Source organism: Polistes canadensis, unplaced genomic scaffold (genome assembly GCF_001313835.1).
Source record: "Polistes canadensis isolate GaletaPanama2010 unplaced genomic scaffold, ASM131383v1 scaffold_187, whole genome shotgun sequence".
Taxonomy (NCBI): domain Eukaryota; kingdom Metazoa; phylum Arthropoda; class Insecta; order Hymenoptera; family Vespidae; genus Polistes; species Polistes canadensis.
Genome location: NW_014569734.1, coordinates 22,918 through 38,066, shown reverse-complemented (window position 1 = coordinate 38,066; position 15,149 = coordinate 22,918). Strand labels below are relative to the sequence as shown.

At 32.8% G+C, this 15,149-nt stretch overlaps 1 protein-coding gene across 30 annotated transcripts in view; it reads right to left on the bottom strand.

Annotated features, from left to right (window-relative positions):
* Positions 1 to 15,149, bottom strand: part of LOC106789494 (tropomyosin) — a 38,995-nt gene that overhangs the window by 17,425 nt on the left and 6,421 nt on the right. For 9 of the 30 annotated variants that reach the window (XM_014753740.1, XM_014753745.1, XM_014753742.1 and 6 more), the window contains exon 4: positions 1,559 to 1,692. In XM_014753740.1, coding sequence (XP_014609226.1) covers positions 1,559 to 1,692 — 134 coding nt within the window. Of the gene's footprint in view, positions 1 to 1,558; positions 1,693 to 6,218; positions 7,251 to 13,292; positions 15,068 to 15,149 lie in introns of those variants that run through there. The other 21 variants (XR_001381998.1, XM_014753728.1, XM_014753734.1 and 18 more) reach the window with 12 other exon arrangements.

Sequence of the window (15,149 nt, the reverse complement as noted above, 5' to 3'; positions counted from 1 at the left end):
AAAAAAAAAAAAAAAAAAACAATTAGAATATTTTATTAATGATTCTTTCAACGTCGAAATGTTAATTAAATATTAGTTATAATGTTTCTAAATCTAAAATTTATTTATAGAAGAGCGAGCAACATTTAATTTAAATTTAGTATTATTTTGTTTATAAAAAAGAAACATGAATAATTATAAAATGTTACAATTATCTTTCAAAATTATTTTCAACCGTAATTTATTTAATAATTTTTTCCTAAATAATTGGATGTAAATTTTAACTTTGATGTCACTGTGAATAAATAAATAAAATACAATATTTTTTTGAATAAAGTGGATGAAATTAATTGAATGTCTAGGCTGTATCCGAGAAATAATTGAGTCAACGATGATTTTATACCCACACGTATGAGACAACTTGACATCAACGAACATTTTTTTTTTGAACACGTACTTAAGTATATATGAGAATATACGTGCATGTAGACGATCGGAAAACATAACTATTATAGTTCGGTGCGTTTAACGCTTGATTCACCACTATTATAAGCAACTATAAGTACGTAACATTTACTATCGATTGACCATCGATTTGAATAAAAAGAGTGACTTTATTATTAAATATATGAACGTTTATTTCTTCGATCATCATATGCCAAAGTGTTAGTTTAAAAATAAAATGTGTTCTATAGTGAAGATAACAATTTCCTCGCTCTCCCACGTTTATATCAATTTTTCTTCTTGGTTTCATTTTTTTTTTTTAAATGTCGCAGATCGTTAAGATGTTAAACTTTGTTAAAATCATACTAAAACGTTTATGGTTTCCATAAAGATAAAAAACGAATTTAATTTTGCATTCCTTTTTTTTTTTAAACTTAATTATAAATGTGCAATGGTTTTGTAAAAAAAAAAAGAAAATAATAAGTTGTGATTTGTATTTGTATGTTTTTTCGTTTTTTATCTTTACTATCATTATACTATTTATCTAATTCTAATTTAAAATGATAGATCTGTTATTTATTCATTTTTAATCGAATAATTTTTCATCAGCTTTTATCAGAAATTTCTAATTTTTCTTTCAAATAATAATAACTTATTTAATGATTGCAATACTTAGAATGATTGATAAATTGGCTGTTGATAATAAAAGTTATCTATTTCTTATGTTTGAAATATATTTTAACATTCGAGTTTAGATTATACACAAGATTTTAAGAATAAAGCACAGAACAAAAAAATAAACATATAAAATACTAAAAAATATTTTTATTAATAAAAATATAATAGTAATATGAATAAATAGCATCTCTATCGTAAAAACTGAGAATACTCCAATGTATCGATAATTATAAACAAATCAATGCAATAAAATCATGTGAATGAACAATCTTAATTTTATACTTGCAATTAACTAAATATTTGTATTTTTAGATTTCTTTTTTGGTTTTGTTTTTTTTGGAGAAAAAAGAAATTATCAATTCATTGGAATGAAAAGATATACATCTTATTTTTTCTTTTTTGATATTCTTATCACGAATGAATATTTTTAAATAAAAAATAATAAATGCTCGCTTACCGTTCGCTTTCATCTGCTGCCTGAGATGCCTCTGCCAATTTGGCAGTGGCAGTAGCAAGACGTTCCTCGGATCTTTCGAGGTCTTCTTCCAAAAGTTGAATACGACGATTGAGTGCAGCAACTTCGGATTCGGCCTGGAGAAATAAAAATAAAAAAATACAAACTTTAGATTAAGATAATTAGAACTACCCAAAACTTGTACAAATATAACTTATTTTATGCAAAAATTTATTCTATCATTTTTCTATCAATATTAAACAATAATTTACATTTATAAATCGTATGAAAATATAATTTTTACTTTTAAATCAATAAATTATATAATAATAATAATAATAATAATAATAATGCTAACACAAGTCCCAACATCGGTTACTCGGTCGATAAAATAAAACACAAATCCATTGAAAAAAATTAATTTGAATAAAAAAAAAAAAAAAAAAAAATGGTAAAAAAAAAAAAAAATTAATTTTACAAATTTAATTTAGTTTCACATTGACCGACTTAACTATAACGAAAATTTCTCTTTTAATTCTTAACGCCACGGCACGTGATTAAAGTCCATTCTAACGGACTATATACACGGCACGAGATCGTCAAGGTCTTTGAGCGCATATCAATGACCTAAGCTTCCTTCGGCTAACGCATTACATCAACGAGTTTAATAGCACGACTAGTCATTAACTATTATATTCTATTCGACACCTACGATTCTAACAGAAAAAAAAATGTTACAAACACATTTGCATTTAAATTTGTCGTCGAGTATTAATCATTTTTGTCGATTAATTTAAACGAATGAATTGACCCAATTAATTTTACATACAAAATTGATAAAATAATTCAAAATGGCGCCATTATAAGGATCAATGTTTTTTTTTTTGAAATTCTTTGATTATACATAATAACCTAGAAAATTAGTATGCGAGACACGTGACCATTTTATTCTTTTTATATTTTAACGACTGCACCTGCAACGATTACGCATTGTATTTAACGATTAAATGGCCTGCCCTAGTACGAACATAGTCTGGTCTTTGTCCTCGATCATTTTACCTTTGCCATGTAAGTATGCTTAGGTATACATAGAGGTATATACATATATGATCCTATATCGTACCTATATAAAGGTTATATGTAGATTCAGAGGAAATTGACACGCCCACCCAAGCGAACTCGCAATCCGCGTTAATGGCCCTCCTGTTTTAACTTTAACCTAAGAGGATGTCGAATTTCCGTTCTTAATACGACACCTTTCCAAAATTATACTATTACATTACTATATACAAAAAATATAGATTTATTATAATTAATTTTTTGTTAAGATAAATTAATATTTAAATTAATATACAAAAATTTTATTTTTAATTAAAAATACATGAAACTATTTTAGAGGGTAAGCCAATAATAATGGCTAAGTGATTTTAAAAATTTATTACTCATGTTAAAGACCTTTTAGGTTCCGTAATTAAGTTTGCATTTTCATTAATTAACATTTTAGTCTTATAATCTCAAATTAAATTGATTTTTAAGAAGTCTCTCGGTAAAAAATAAATGATATTTTAAAAATCATTTAGAAATTCTTGGCACACCTTCCATTAATTTGACTCTGATAAAGTGCTATCTGACACAATGGAAAAATGTTTTCCTTATTTTATTGGAATAGAATGGATAGAGAAATTTGTTTTTTTTCGACAGATTTGAAACGGATGTCAGCATGGACGATCGAGCACCTTCCGGAGGAGCGATGACATCCGCTTTAGAACACGCGTTCTCCTGTTATGTAAACCACTCGATGTTCTCTCGATGCGTGTAACACTCAATCAAAGTTCCCGCCTAATTCAATATACCCTGATCGATTTACGTTTCTATGCTTGTCTGTCATTGGGAGTGGCACGAAAAAATCCTTTTTTTTTTTCCCCTAAATAAACAAAATAAAAATCAGAATTTTAATCTGACAATGAGTAATTAAAATAAATTGCACCGAAAAAATAAATATGAGGAAGAAGAATAAAAATGTAGGAAGACACGCTGTACTGCAGTTGCCTTTACATAAACTTCCATTTTTTTTCAAAGAAAAATCGAATAAAACTTAAGATTTTATTATTGTGTAACGAAAATAAATTATACCAAAGGAAATAAAGTAAGATAAATGTGATTAATAATAAGGAAAAGAGAGGTTATACTAGAAGATACGGTAGTGCAGTTGGCTGATCAACGACAAAAGCCGGTTAGTGAAGCCCGAACGGATCTCGAACAAATATCCGTTGGTCTTTTAAAAAATCCTTTTTTAATACTTATTTACTTTGTTCTAACTCTTTTATAAACGTATTACATTGGTGAATGTCATCGGATTATCTCATGATTGTTCTCGCCTTCACTACGGTTACAGTCAAAAAATCAAACCTTATCTTATCTTTCTTACATGAGGAGTTACGTAATCACGTCGAGATAATAAAACGGATGAAAAATAATTATCTACAAAAATCCCTGTAGATCCTTTTCTTTTTTTCTCTTTTTTAAATAATCTCATACACATGACAAGTTAATCGTATATAAAAAAAAATGGAGTTAACTACAATCCAAGAAAACGCCACCTTGAATCAAAATTATAAATGGCGAACGTCCGTACATTAATTTATTATCTCATTTATTAAAGATAATATTTTTTAATTGTAATATCTACTTTTTTTTACTTATTTATTTATTGAATACTACACAAAGAAACGTTTGTTTGACTATAAGTTATGACATTTGTGACGTATCTCAACCTGGAGATGACGTTAATACGTCAAACAACATATATTCTTGTATTCGCTTAAACAAAAGACATACAGAGCAGATACAAAAGTTATCTTAACGTATAAAATATGTTTTTTCAAAGTCGACCGATGAGAACATTTTACTTTTCTGCGAAATAATCAATGTTCAAACATTCGGGGCGAGGTAGTGGTAATCATGAAGACATTTATCGATTGAAAATAAAGTAATTCTTTCGATGAATTTCGCGTTTTATATTGGAAACAAAACAGTGATATTATCTTCTATTGCGTACGAAAGATAAGATCGATGGTAAGGTTAGTTTTGCGAAATGATATTCAGAGAAAGTGTGAAGTAGTGAAAGTTTTCCGAATGTTTTTTTAACGTTCTAATACTTGTAAATGTAAAGGTTACACGTAAGGTAGCAAATAAACGAATGAAGATGAAACTTCGATAATTTTTAAATCAAAATACTTTAAAACTTATCCTATGAACTTTTATTTTAACCCATCCTATATATAATTCAATATATTCCTAATATTATACCTATGAAATAATTCAAATAAAATTAGCAAAATTACAGAATAACATTCGGACAATTCCAAGTCGATAATCAATCAGTATCAGTGATTCTCAACTAAAAGTACGCATTACATTGAACAATTTTTTCAACTAAAAGAAAAATGATTAATTTGACATATCTGGTTGATGATGTAACGACCTTTTAACGAGTTTACAAAAAATGACGATACGCGGAAGAAAGTATAAGTTAGCTTTGAATAATAAATTTGTCGTGACCTCTTGAAACGAGTACATCCACCCCGGAACGTTCGATAACATCTATCGATCCCCATTTCTCGTTGGTTAAACTAGAACGTCGTTGATACGCAGGACTTTGGAAACGTAACCATATTAGTAACTACAATTCCGAATGAACATGATTGAAAATGATGAAAAGATCTTGAATGAAAAAATCTAACCTAAAAATTAAGCATTTCGGTCATGAAGTTGATAAGATACGACACGAGAAAGTTAAGATTTAAGTTGACCGACAGATCAGGCAGATTTCTGTTCGATCGACTGAACGAAAGAGAGAAAGAGAAAAAAAAAGGACAAAGAGAGAGAGAAGGAATAATAGGAATATTTGTGAAAAGGAAGGAGAGACGTGGACTCTCGCGACCATGTATGTATGTATGATAGATAGATAGATAGAAAGATAGACAGATAAATGACATAGAAAGAAAGAAAGAAAGAAAGAAAGAGGAAGATAGAGAAGAGTAATGGCGAGAGACAAGCCGGTCCTCGCCGGTTATCAAGAACGTCTCGAGTGCGTCGAGTCAGCGTGTCTCTTTCTCTTTTTCTCTGGCGCTGTAGTCGACTCCCTTTAGCCTGAAGGAGACTGGAGAAAGAAAGGGAGAGAAAGAGAGAGAGAGAGAAAGAAAAAGAGAAAAAGAGAGAGAGAAGACGACGGTATCGAGCTGACACGATCGATTCCTATCCTCACGCGAATATGCCGGCTCTTGTAAGAAGAAACTCCAAAGAATCAAATGGCGTCGCAAACCCTTTCTAGTTCCTACCTTTCTCTCATCTTTTTCCCTCTCTGTCTACATACAACATACACAAATATCCCAAGTCAAAGAGAGGGACAGAAAGAGAGAAAAAGTGAGGGGGAGAGAGAGAGAGAGAGAGATAGAGAGAGAGAAAGAGAGAAGGAACATATTCGAGTATAAAATTGTTTTATTGTAATTTAACGAAAAATACTGATCGAGAAACGTGCTCAGGTGTATTACGATAAACTTGTGTACGTATGTGTATGCGTGTTACAAATAAGAGAAAAAGAGAGCAGTGGTTGGTCGCGCGCGCGCGCGCGTAATTGGCGCATGGGGCTCTACACACTCACTTCCTCACGGCGCATAGCTTCCACCTGCAGCCGTTTTTGATACTCCTCACACTCGTCCTTGTACTTCTCCATTTCCTCCTTCGTCTGCCTCATCTTCTTCTTGAGCACATCGAGAAGGTTACCCTGCACTGTCGTCGACATTCTGTCGGCTGTGTGTTTGGTGGTGTGTGCGTTACTTCGTCCGGTTGTGTCTTCCTCCTCCTCTTCCTCTTCTTCGTTTGTCCTCAATCGAGAGACACTAACTAATAAACTAACTAACTAACTAATACACACACGTAGGATATCGTGTGTGTGTGTGTGTGGAGTCGTAAAAGACTGAAGAAAGATTAAATGATCGGATCTAGAAAAGTTTCTCTTTTTCCTGACGAGAATATGAAATATCTTTAAATTCTATCGAAATTTTCTTTTCCCTTTAATTTCGTTCGAAGTGACTTTAATTTTTCCGTGATTTTTCTTTTATAATATTGTATCACAAAAACCGCACAGAAAGAGTGAAATTGACGACAATTGATTTAGAATAAGAATGGGTTGTGATGACGGATGAATCAATGGTTAATGATCAATCGTAGATGATACGTTTTACTCGATTAAAACGAGGCGGCGCCGCGCACGTTTCTCGCCGGATTTAACGGAACACGAGACGCCAGAGACACGACAAACGACACGACGCTCTCTCGTCTATGACGACGACGACGGCGACGACGACGACGACCACGACGACGACGTGGAAATCCGCCGAAACAAACACACACACACACGCGCGCGCGCAGGTAAATACTTTAAGAAAGAATTCAAGTCAGACGGAGACAGAGATTGGATTTCTAACGTAAGAGAGAAAGAGACGGAACTGACGACTAACACTGTATGCGTATTCCTTACCGGTGTTAAAGCGAGATAGACTAATACACCGAATAAATGTTTAACGACGAAGGAGAGAGAGAGAGAGAGAAATATATATATATATATATATAACCACCACCGAGCTGTCGCGCACTGACGACCACTGGCCGCTGGCTGTTGACTGGAGATCAAGATGGCTGCCCCCGGACTCCGCTGGACAACGCGCATGCGCAATACCTTTTTAACAGACACGGCGCAACCCAACGCCGCGGACAAGTAGTCCCTATACCGCTAATGTAAGTTCATATCCTAGTGTTCTTCGTAGTTGGTTGGATATGTCGTTCAAGCTTTTACCGCTACTCTACTATGACGTTTCTTTTCTCTTCTTCTCCTTTTATTTTTTCTTATATTATTTTGTTATTATTCTGAATTATATTCCGTTTAAAATAAATCTCTATTTTTCCATCTCTCGTTTGTCTATTCTTTCTGTCAGTATTTTTTGTATATTTTTATTTGTAGTATGAAAAAATCGTTGAACGAAGAAAAAACTTCTCTTTCTGTCTGGGGATTTTCTATCTCTCTCTATCTCTCTCGATGATTACTCGCGATGTTTTCTTTCTCTTTCTCGCGCTAGGGGAGAGGCGGGGCAAACTCGAAGTATCGCTGCGCCGATCGACGTGTCGCCGCGCGCGCAAAACCATACTCCCGGAAATACCGCGCCCGCAATACCGAGCGCGCCCAACCGTTTGAAATCGACTCGCGAATAATCTTTATAAATTACTTTCCGGTTTATGGAGATATTTTTTTTCTTTATTATATCGTTCATATACATTATTAAATTGAAATTATTCTATACAAATTATTCGAAATTTAAGTATTTTTTTTGTTCTCTTTATAATTATGTATATATTTTTTTTCGTCATTTTTTTTTGGAAAAATAATTTATCGGTTGATTTGAATTATAATCTTCGTACACGCGCACACATTACTTTTCGTTTAAATAGACCTTTCCTTTTTTTATTTTTCAATAAATTTCAAAATTGTGAAACTGCTGATACGATTCTTTTACATTTAATCGATATTTATTATCTTTTTGATTATAGAATTGATTAATTTATTTTATATTTATATTGTGTTGAGATTTAAATAAAAATATGTTGAAATATTCCCGCCAAAATGAGTAATGATCGATTCGTTAGATTGAAAGCAAACAAGTGAAATGATAACGGTAAAAATTCTTACTAGGAAGTCCGAACAACCGGTTCGCATAGGTCGAATACTTTTCTAAAGAGACGATTATATAGGAAAAAGAATGTCAGGGAACTTTAATAACAAACGCGATCTTACGTAAAAGATTATTTTCGCGTAATCGTGACACTGACATGAGAGAAAGAGATATAAGACGAATCCAGGATGAAAAACCGGTTTGGTACTCTGAACAAAATATTACGGCATACTCGTAAATATATGCATATACATATGCATATAATTTCATCGATCAAACGATCGTTTGATGAAACACAAACAGAATAAAAAATTAATATTACTTTACTAAAATCTTAAAAACAAAAAAATTAATTTATTAATTTATATCTTCTTGCAGAATTTTTAATTGGATGGATAGAATTAATAATTTGTTTGCAGGCTTTTGTCTCACAATCAGTAAATGAATTAATTCCAGCCTAAAAAGTTTCAAAAAAGAATGATTGATTTTTAAAATCATCTAGGAACATTTTCGGTCCATTTCGTATTTGAAAATTTCTGAATAAATAAGTTTCACTTTTATATATTTACTTCTTCAACTATTTTCTATATCAAAATACGCGTATCTCGTGATTTTTTGATCGAAATGTAAGATGAATTCTTAATTGAAATATCGAATTGAATGAAGTTTATGTCACGAAAAGGATTTAATTGTTATCAATACTTTAGAAATGTGTTAAGTTGTTGAACACTTGTCGTATCGTTTGGCAAACGGATATGGAACATAACGGTGGGAGGTAAGCAAAATAGTTCTCTCGGTCATTGTGTAACTCTATTAAGCTCGTCAACCTACTTGGGAAGTAAAATTGACACGAGCGAGATACGATGGCTGTAAAATGCGAATCCTGGGGATGACAGGAGTAATAAAGTAATAATCAACTGTATTCGAATGATCTTCTTACGTCAAATTGTGTTTCATTTTAAAATAAATTATATGACATATATTTATTCGAAAAAGAAAAAAGAAAACAGAAAGAGAACAATTTATTACATATAGATAAATCTATGAATTAAAAATTGAAAAGAAAATAAATAAATAGAAATTTTGTTTGACCTTGCATCGCCGATAATCGATTCATATTTTTGTCCTTATTGGAATATTAATCGATCGTGACTCGATTAGAAATATCGATCGAAAGTTAGGAACAATGACAATTCATGCACCACCGTCGATTTTAATTAATAACGTCAACCACACCACTTCATTAAAAGGATAGAACACGGTGTAAATCGTAAAAGGAATGTTTATTTCAATTTAGTATGACGCACACGTGAACGTCATCGAATAGGCACGTCGAGAGCATCGCGATAAGTATACTCGTTCCAAATGGAAATATAACCGAGTTAACATTATTTTTTTGTTTTTAATTTAATCTAAATAATATGTAACCTCAATAACGATGAAAGTATGTTTTATCCTGCCGGAAAGTTTAGCGGAGAAATGTTAAGAAATAAGAAAAAATAATAGAGAAAAATAAAAAAAAAAAAAAAAAAAAAAAAAAAAAAAAAAAAAAAAAAAAAAAAAAAAAAAAACGAAAAAATATACGCTTGGAAAGTTCTATCGATCGTTTAGATTCCTTTCAGTTGGTTGTTGCTAAGCGTCCTAAGCTCGCATCAAATGTTCTACTAGTCGTGAGAAACCTTACGTACTTCGTTGTTCCATTTCGAAGCACGTTCTATATTGCCGATGTATTCTTTTCTTTATCTTTTCTTTGCACCTAATCTAACATAAGCTTCACTCGGATTTATTAAAAAAACACGCGAATGTTGCACGAATATATTTTTCATAGTAACCAAAATATTCCTATATATAAAAGAAATAATAAAATATAAATGTATGAACAATAATTATTTATAAGCAATTTAAATTGATTAACATATAATTCAAAAATTAACAATTACCCCATAAAAAAGAAATAATAATAAAAAATAAAAATAAACGATCAATAAATTTGTATGTTAAAATATTAAAATAATAGTGACTGGTTGGCTAACATTTTACTATCAATATACAATATTACAATAACAACAATATCACTGTGTTAAGACATTTATGTCAGGCTGTAATTTGTTATGTCACATCCGTTTTACGGTACTCTCATTCTCTTGCTCGAACGCTTTTCACTTTTTTCTATTTCTCAAAGTATTTCTGTCTCGATAAAAAGAGAAGACATTGATAATAACAACAGCGATGATATTAATCACTTGTTATGTTAGTGTAGTTGTTCCATTATAAGAAAAAGAAAAATGTGAGCATCAATTTGTGTTTCTTTTTTTTTAAATAAAACGATAATTGATTTTTTGCAGTAAGTATTGTTAATCGCCATTTTGTATATTTTAAATTCGTTTAATAATCTATCGAAATAAGAATCGATGACGCATATTAATAAGTGCATGAAGTAAAAAAATCGTCGAGAATTTATCGTGGCAACGAGCATGACCAAGTAAGGGAGACGAATTCTCAAGGATGCGTTGTCCCTTCGTGGAAGCTTACACATTTTATTTCGTTGAAGGGAACGCAACCGCTGATGTTTGGAAGGTCAATAAAATGAGATGGATGGACATTAACTATCCTATTACCTTTTCTAAAGATACGAATATACAGAGTGGGTCAAAAGTTTGTAGATTATTCCTATCAAAAATCTATTTCTCTTGGTTTGATATTTTTTTCAAGCAAATCTTGTTAAATTATAAGCCTAATTTTTATAAAAGCCTAAAAAATCTAAAAAAAAATAGAATTGAAACTTTTGGCATACTTTATATGTATTATATTAATTTATTAAACATTTTGAATTATTTATTTGGTAATTTATTTTGTTAAATATGTTGATTTATTTTTACATTATCTACTCATATTTTTATTCTTTCGTGATGTCATCTTTCTTTTTCATTTACAACACTGCAATAATTATATTTTAATATAAAATTTCAAAAAATATATAATATACCAACTGTATTTTATAATAATTAAAAAAAAATTATTAGAATGATTAATTTTTTGAATTATTAATATCCATGTCAAAACAGATTTTTTTCCTCAATTCAAAGAATTGTAAAAAACACATTATACAGACATCAATAAGATAAGAGAATACTGAAGATAAGAGAAAATTAAATAAAAAATTTCAACATTCAAGTTTGATTTCACATGATTAATCATTCGAGCTATTGAAAGGTCGTCGAGCTTGCTCATCTTTAACACACAAAAGAAGAATAAAAAGAAAAAGAAAAAGAAGAAGAAGACGAAGAAGAATTTAGAGTGCATGTTCCAAATTCTTCACTAATTCAAAGGAATTTGTAATTTCTCGTAAAAGAGACAAAACAGAAAGTGCATGTAAAAATACGCATACACATGGGAATGAAAGATGACGCTTAGGAAAATTTATTCCTGAACGCGTTCCGGGTGGTTCGCTTACGCAAGCAAGCAAAAGACTCCCCCGACATTCCCCAGCCCCATTTCTCATCCTCAAACCCCGCTTCCACCCTTTTCTCTTCTCAAGGAGTTCCAAATAAAAAAAGATGCAAGACGGCTGGATCCGCGGCTTATTTTTAGAACGAACATCAACGAAAAAGAGAAAGAATGTGTATGTGTGTGTGTATTTGGCTAACACACTGTGCAAGATGCAAGACTTGCTTGCTTGGTACGACGTTGTTACCAAAAAAAGATGCGTGCCTTAGCGGCGCCATATTTGTTATTCTTCAATTTCCTTTGTCAAAATGTCGACAAAGAAAAATATAGGTGAGGCTAAAAATTCCTAGGTAATTTAAAATATTAAGTATTCTTTTTCAAAATATTTTAGACCAATCTTCCTTTCAGATTATAAAACTACAAGCTTGGGAATATTGTTAAGATGTAAAAAAATGTCGTGAAAAAGAATAATCAATATCAAATATCATTCAAGAACTTCTCGAGCTCATCTCGCGCATTTAAATATTTATGATTTTCGAGAGGAACGATAGCGTTGCCATCTGTCGAACGTTTCGAGTAACATATTCCGCAAAGATGAAATCAATTGGCTAACATAAGTTCCATATTTTTTCTTTCATCTTTTTCTTTTGTAATTGAGATTAAAACAACGAGAGGTAAAATGTCGCAATCCTATAACAGACCCCCAGTTTATTATTTTTATAATTAATATTATTTCAAAAATATGTGACAAGAATTCAAATGATTACGTCAGAAGAAAGAAGTTCTTAATGTAATTCTATTATAACTTGAGCAAGTTTTAAGATGAACATAACGCATTTAGGCCTGTTCTTGTTTGGGTTCTGAAGACTGATTTATAAAAGATATGAACTAACGCAATACTAATTTAAAACATTTGAGTCTACTGTTTTGTTTGATAATTCTACGTAATTGATCTAATTCGACGTAGTCGTTTAACTACCGCGATGAACTTTGCACGAACTCATGGAATTTTTGCATGTCACCGCGTTAATATACCCGTTTGAATATAAAATAACAAGAATAAATTACAAGATTTATATACAGGATTGAACATTTAAATCAGAACAGATGTTACAATTGAAATGCTCTACTATGATTATATAAAAAATATATATATAAATCAACAACGAGTATCGTTTGAATTAGCGTATATAAATAGAGCATGATCAAATATAGTGACATTTCAAATGGATAAATACATATCTACATTGGTCACGTAATCAACGCCCACGCCATTGTGTAGTATTAAATAAATGAAAAAGAAAGTTAATCGAGATAGTATTAGAAGGTAAAAGTCGATTATACTAATCTCTCACTAAAGATTAGTGATTTACTAATCAAATGTGTAAAGAAAAAGAAAATAGACAATTGATCTTTGGTCAAACATTTTCCAGTCATCGTTAGAACTAGAAAAATGATCTTTGTTTGGAACCTTGTCGCGTTGTCAAGGCCACTGTGACGTGACCAAGGTTATCAGACATATGAGTATAAAATAAGAATATTAAAAAAGAGAACTGACTGACCCGCTTCAGTTGATTGCCCATGATATTCTGTAATTCGTTCCTGATTAGACTGAATTTCATCATGGTGTCGCTGGAGAATATGGAAGAGCCAAATGCGAGTCCAGGATAATCAGCACATCTTTTTCTTCTTCTTGCTTCTCTTTCAGCTTGTACTTCGGCCCTTTCGCTGGGACACCTGAGTTTAGCCAACTCGGCTATTTCAGGGTCCTCTTCGACATTAGTTGATTCGTCGTCGGAATTTCCATCACCTCGAGCCCTCGCGACCGCGTGCTCAGACTCGAGTCTGTCGAGGAAAAATTTCTCTTTCATTTCGTTGTCATCGTAATCGATTTCATCGTCTATTTCTTCTTCTACTTCGTCCAACAGCAAGTCGTTAATTATTTTATTACTTTCTTTCCCATCGTCCTTGATTACGACGGTTCGTTCGGTGTCCCAAGCACGTGGTGCATTAACGAGCCTAAGTTTGCGCGTCAGATCAGTGCCTTTTAAATCCTTCGTCCTACGACGATTATCGGCTTTCTTCTTTTTATCTTTCTCCTTGTTATGACCATTATCTTTATCAATGTTCGTATCCTTATCGATATCTACGTTATCTTCCTTGTCCTTTCGAACTTCAAACTGGACGTCCGGGCTACACTGCGCGAGCCTTGATCGGACGTCCAAATTCTCATTATTCTCAACTTTCTTTTCATTTGTCCCAATAATCGTAATCTCTGAAATAGTTTTAGTTGCCGTCGTAGTATCTTTACTGATAGTTTTCGTAGATTTGTTCGATTTGACATCATCGTTATTAGCTTCGATTCTTTTCGACAAAGAATCTCGCAACCAATGGGAGCCCAAAGAGGTTGTCGTCTCGGGGAACCCTGTATGATCCTCAAGGAGGATATTGTTATTGTTGTTGTTGTTATTGTTATTAGTATTATTGTTTGTTGTTGTTATACCGGCAGGGCCACACTGCGCGGGTCCTCTGCCGGATGCCTCGAGACGTCTCCGTGTCGAGTGACGCGGGTGATGCTGATGACCGCGACGTCTCGCGGTCGACGCCGGCAAATGCTCCATGATCGGGACGATCCTGGACGGAACATGCACCAGTATGCCAAACCTTCAATTTTTAATAACGACAATGGACGATTTTGACTAAAAGTTGCGACAAACTGACCAACGATAACTATCCTTGGACCTTTAATAACTAATACTCGATAAAAACGTGTTCCTTTAACACTGTAAGCAGAACGCGCGCGCTACTTTGCGACGTGTCGTCGTGCTGAGCTGCACTCACGTCTTGATTCTCTCTTATTCTTTCTCTCTCTCTCTCTCTCTCTCTCTCTATCTCTGTCTTTCTCCCTCTCTTCGTTTTCTTCTTTTCTATATCTATCTCGCTCGCTCACCGCATAAGCCCTATCGCCATCTTGTCTGTCACTGGCTCTCGGGCGACACGTTTCTGCAGTCGCGCCGTTCACCACGCAAACTTCATCCCCACTCCTCCTCTATCATCCTCTATCTTTCTCTTCCATCCCTGTCTCTCCACCATTCTCTTTACGATCTTAACGCCTTCTCTCTCTCTCTTTCACCCTCTGTCTATCCCCACCTTACCAACCGATGACTACAATTCGGGTTAACCCCTCTCCAACCTACCGCCTATTTACTTTCCTAACTGCCCACCCACCGTCGACTGGATGCCAACCGAATGCTCACGAACCTCCCCGAAACACACATGGGACGAACGTTCGTGCCCGATTTCTAAACACGAACTGCGTCTACGCTAAAAGAGAGAGAGAAAGATAATTGTTTTTCTTTCTCTTTATTTCTTTCTTTCTCTCTCTTTCTCTTTCGTAAGATTATTCGTCACGAATCTAT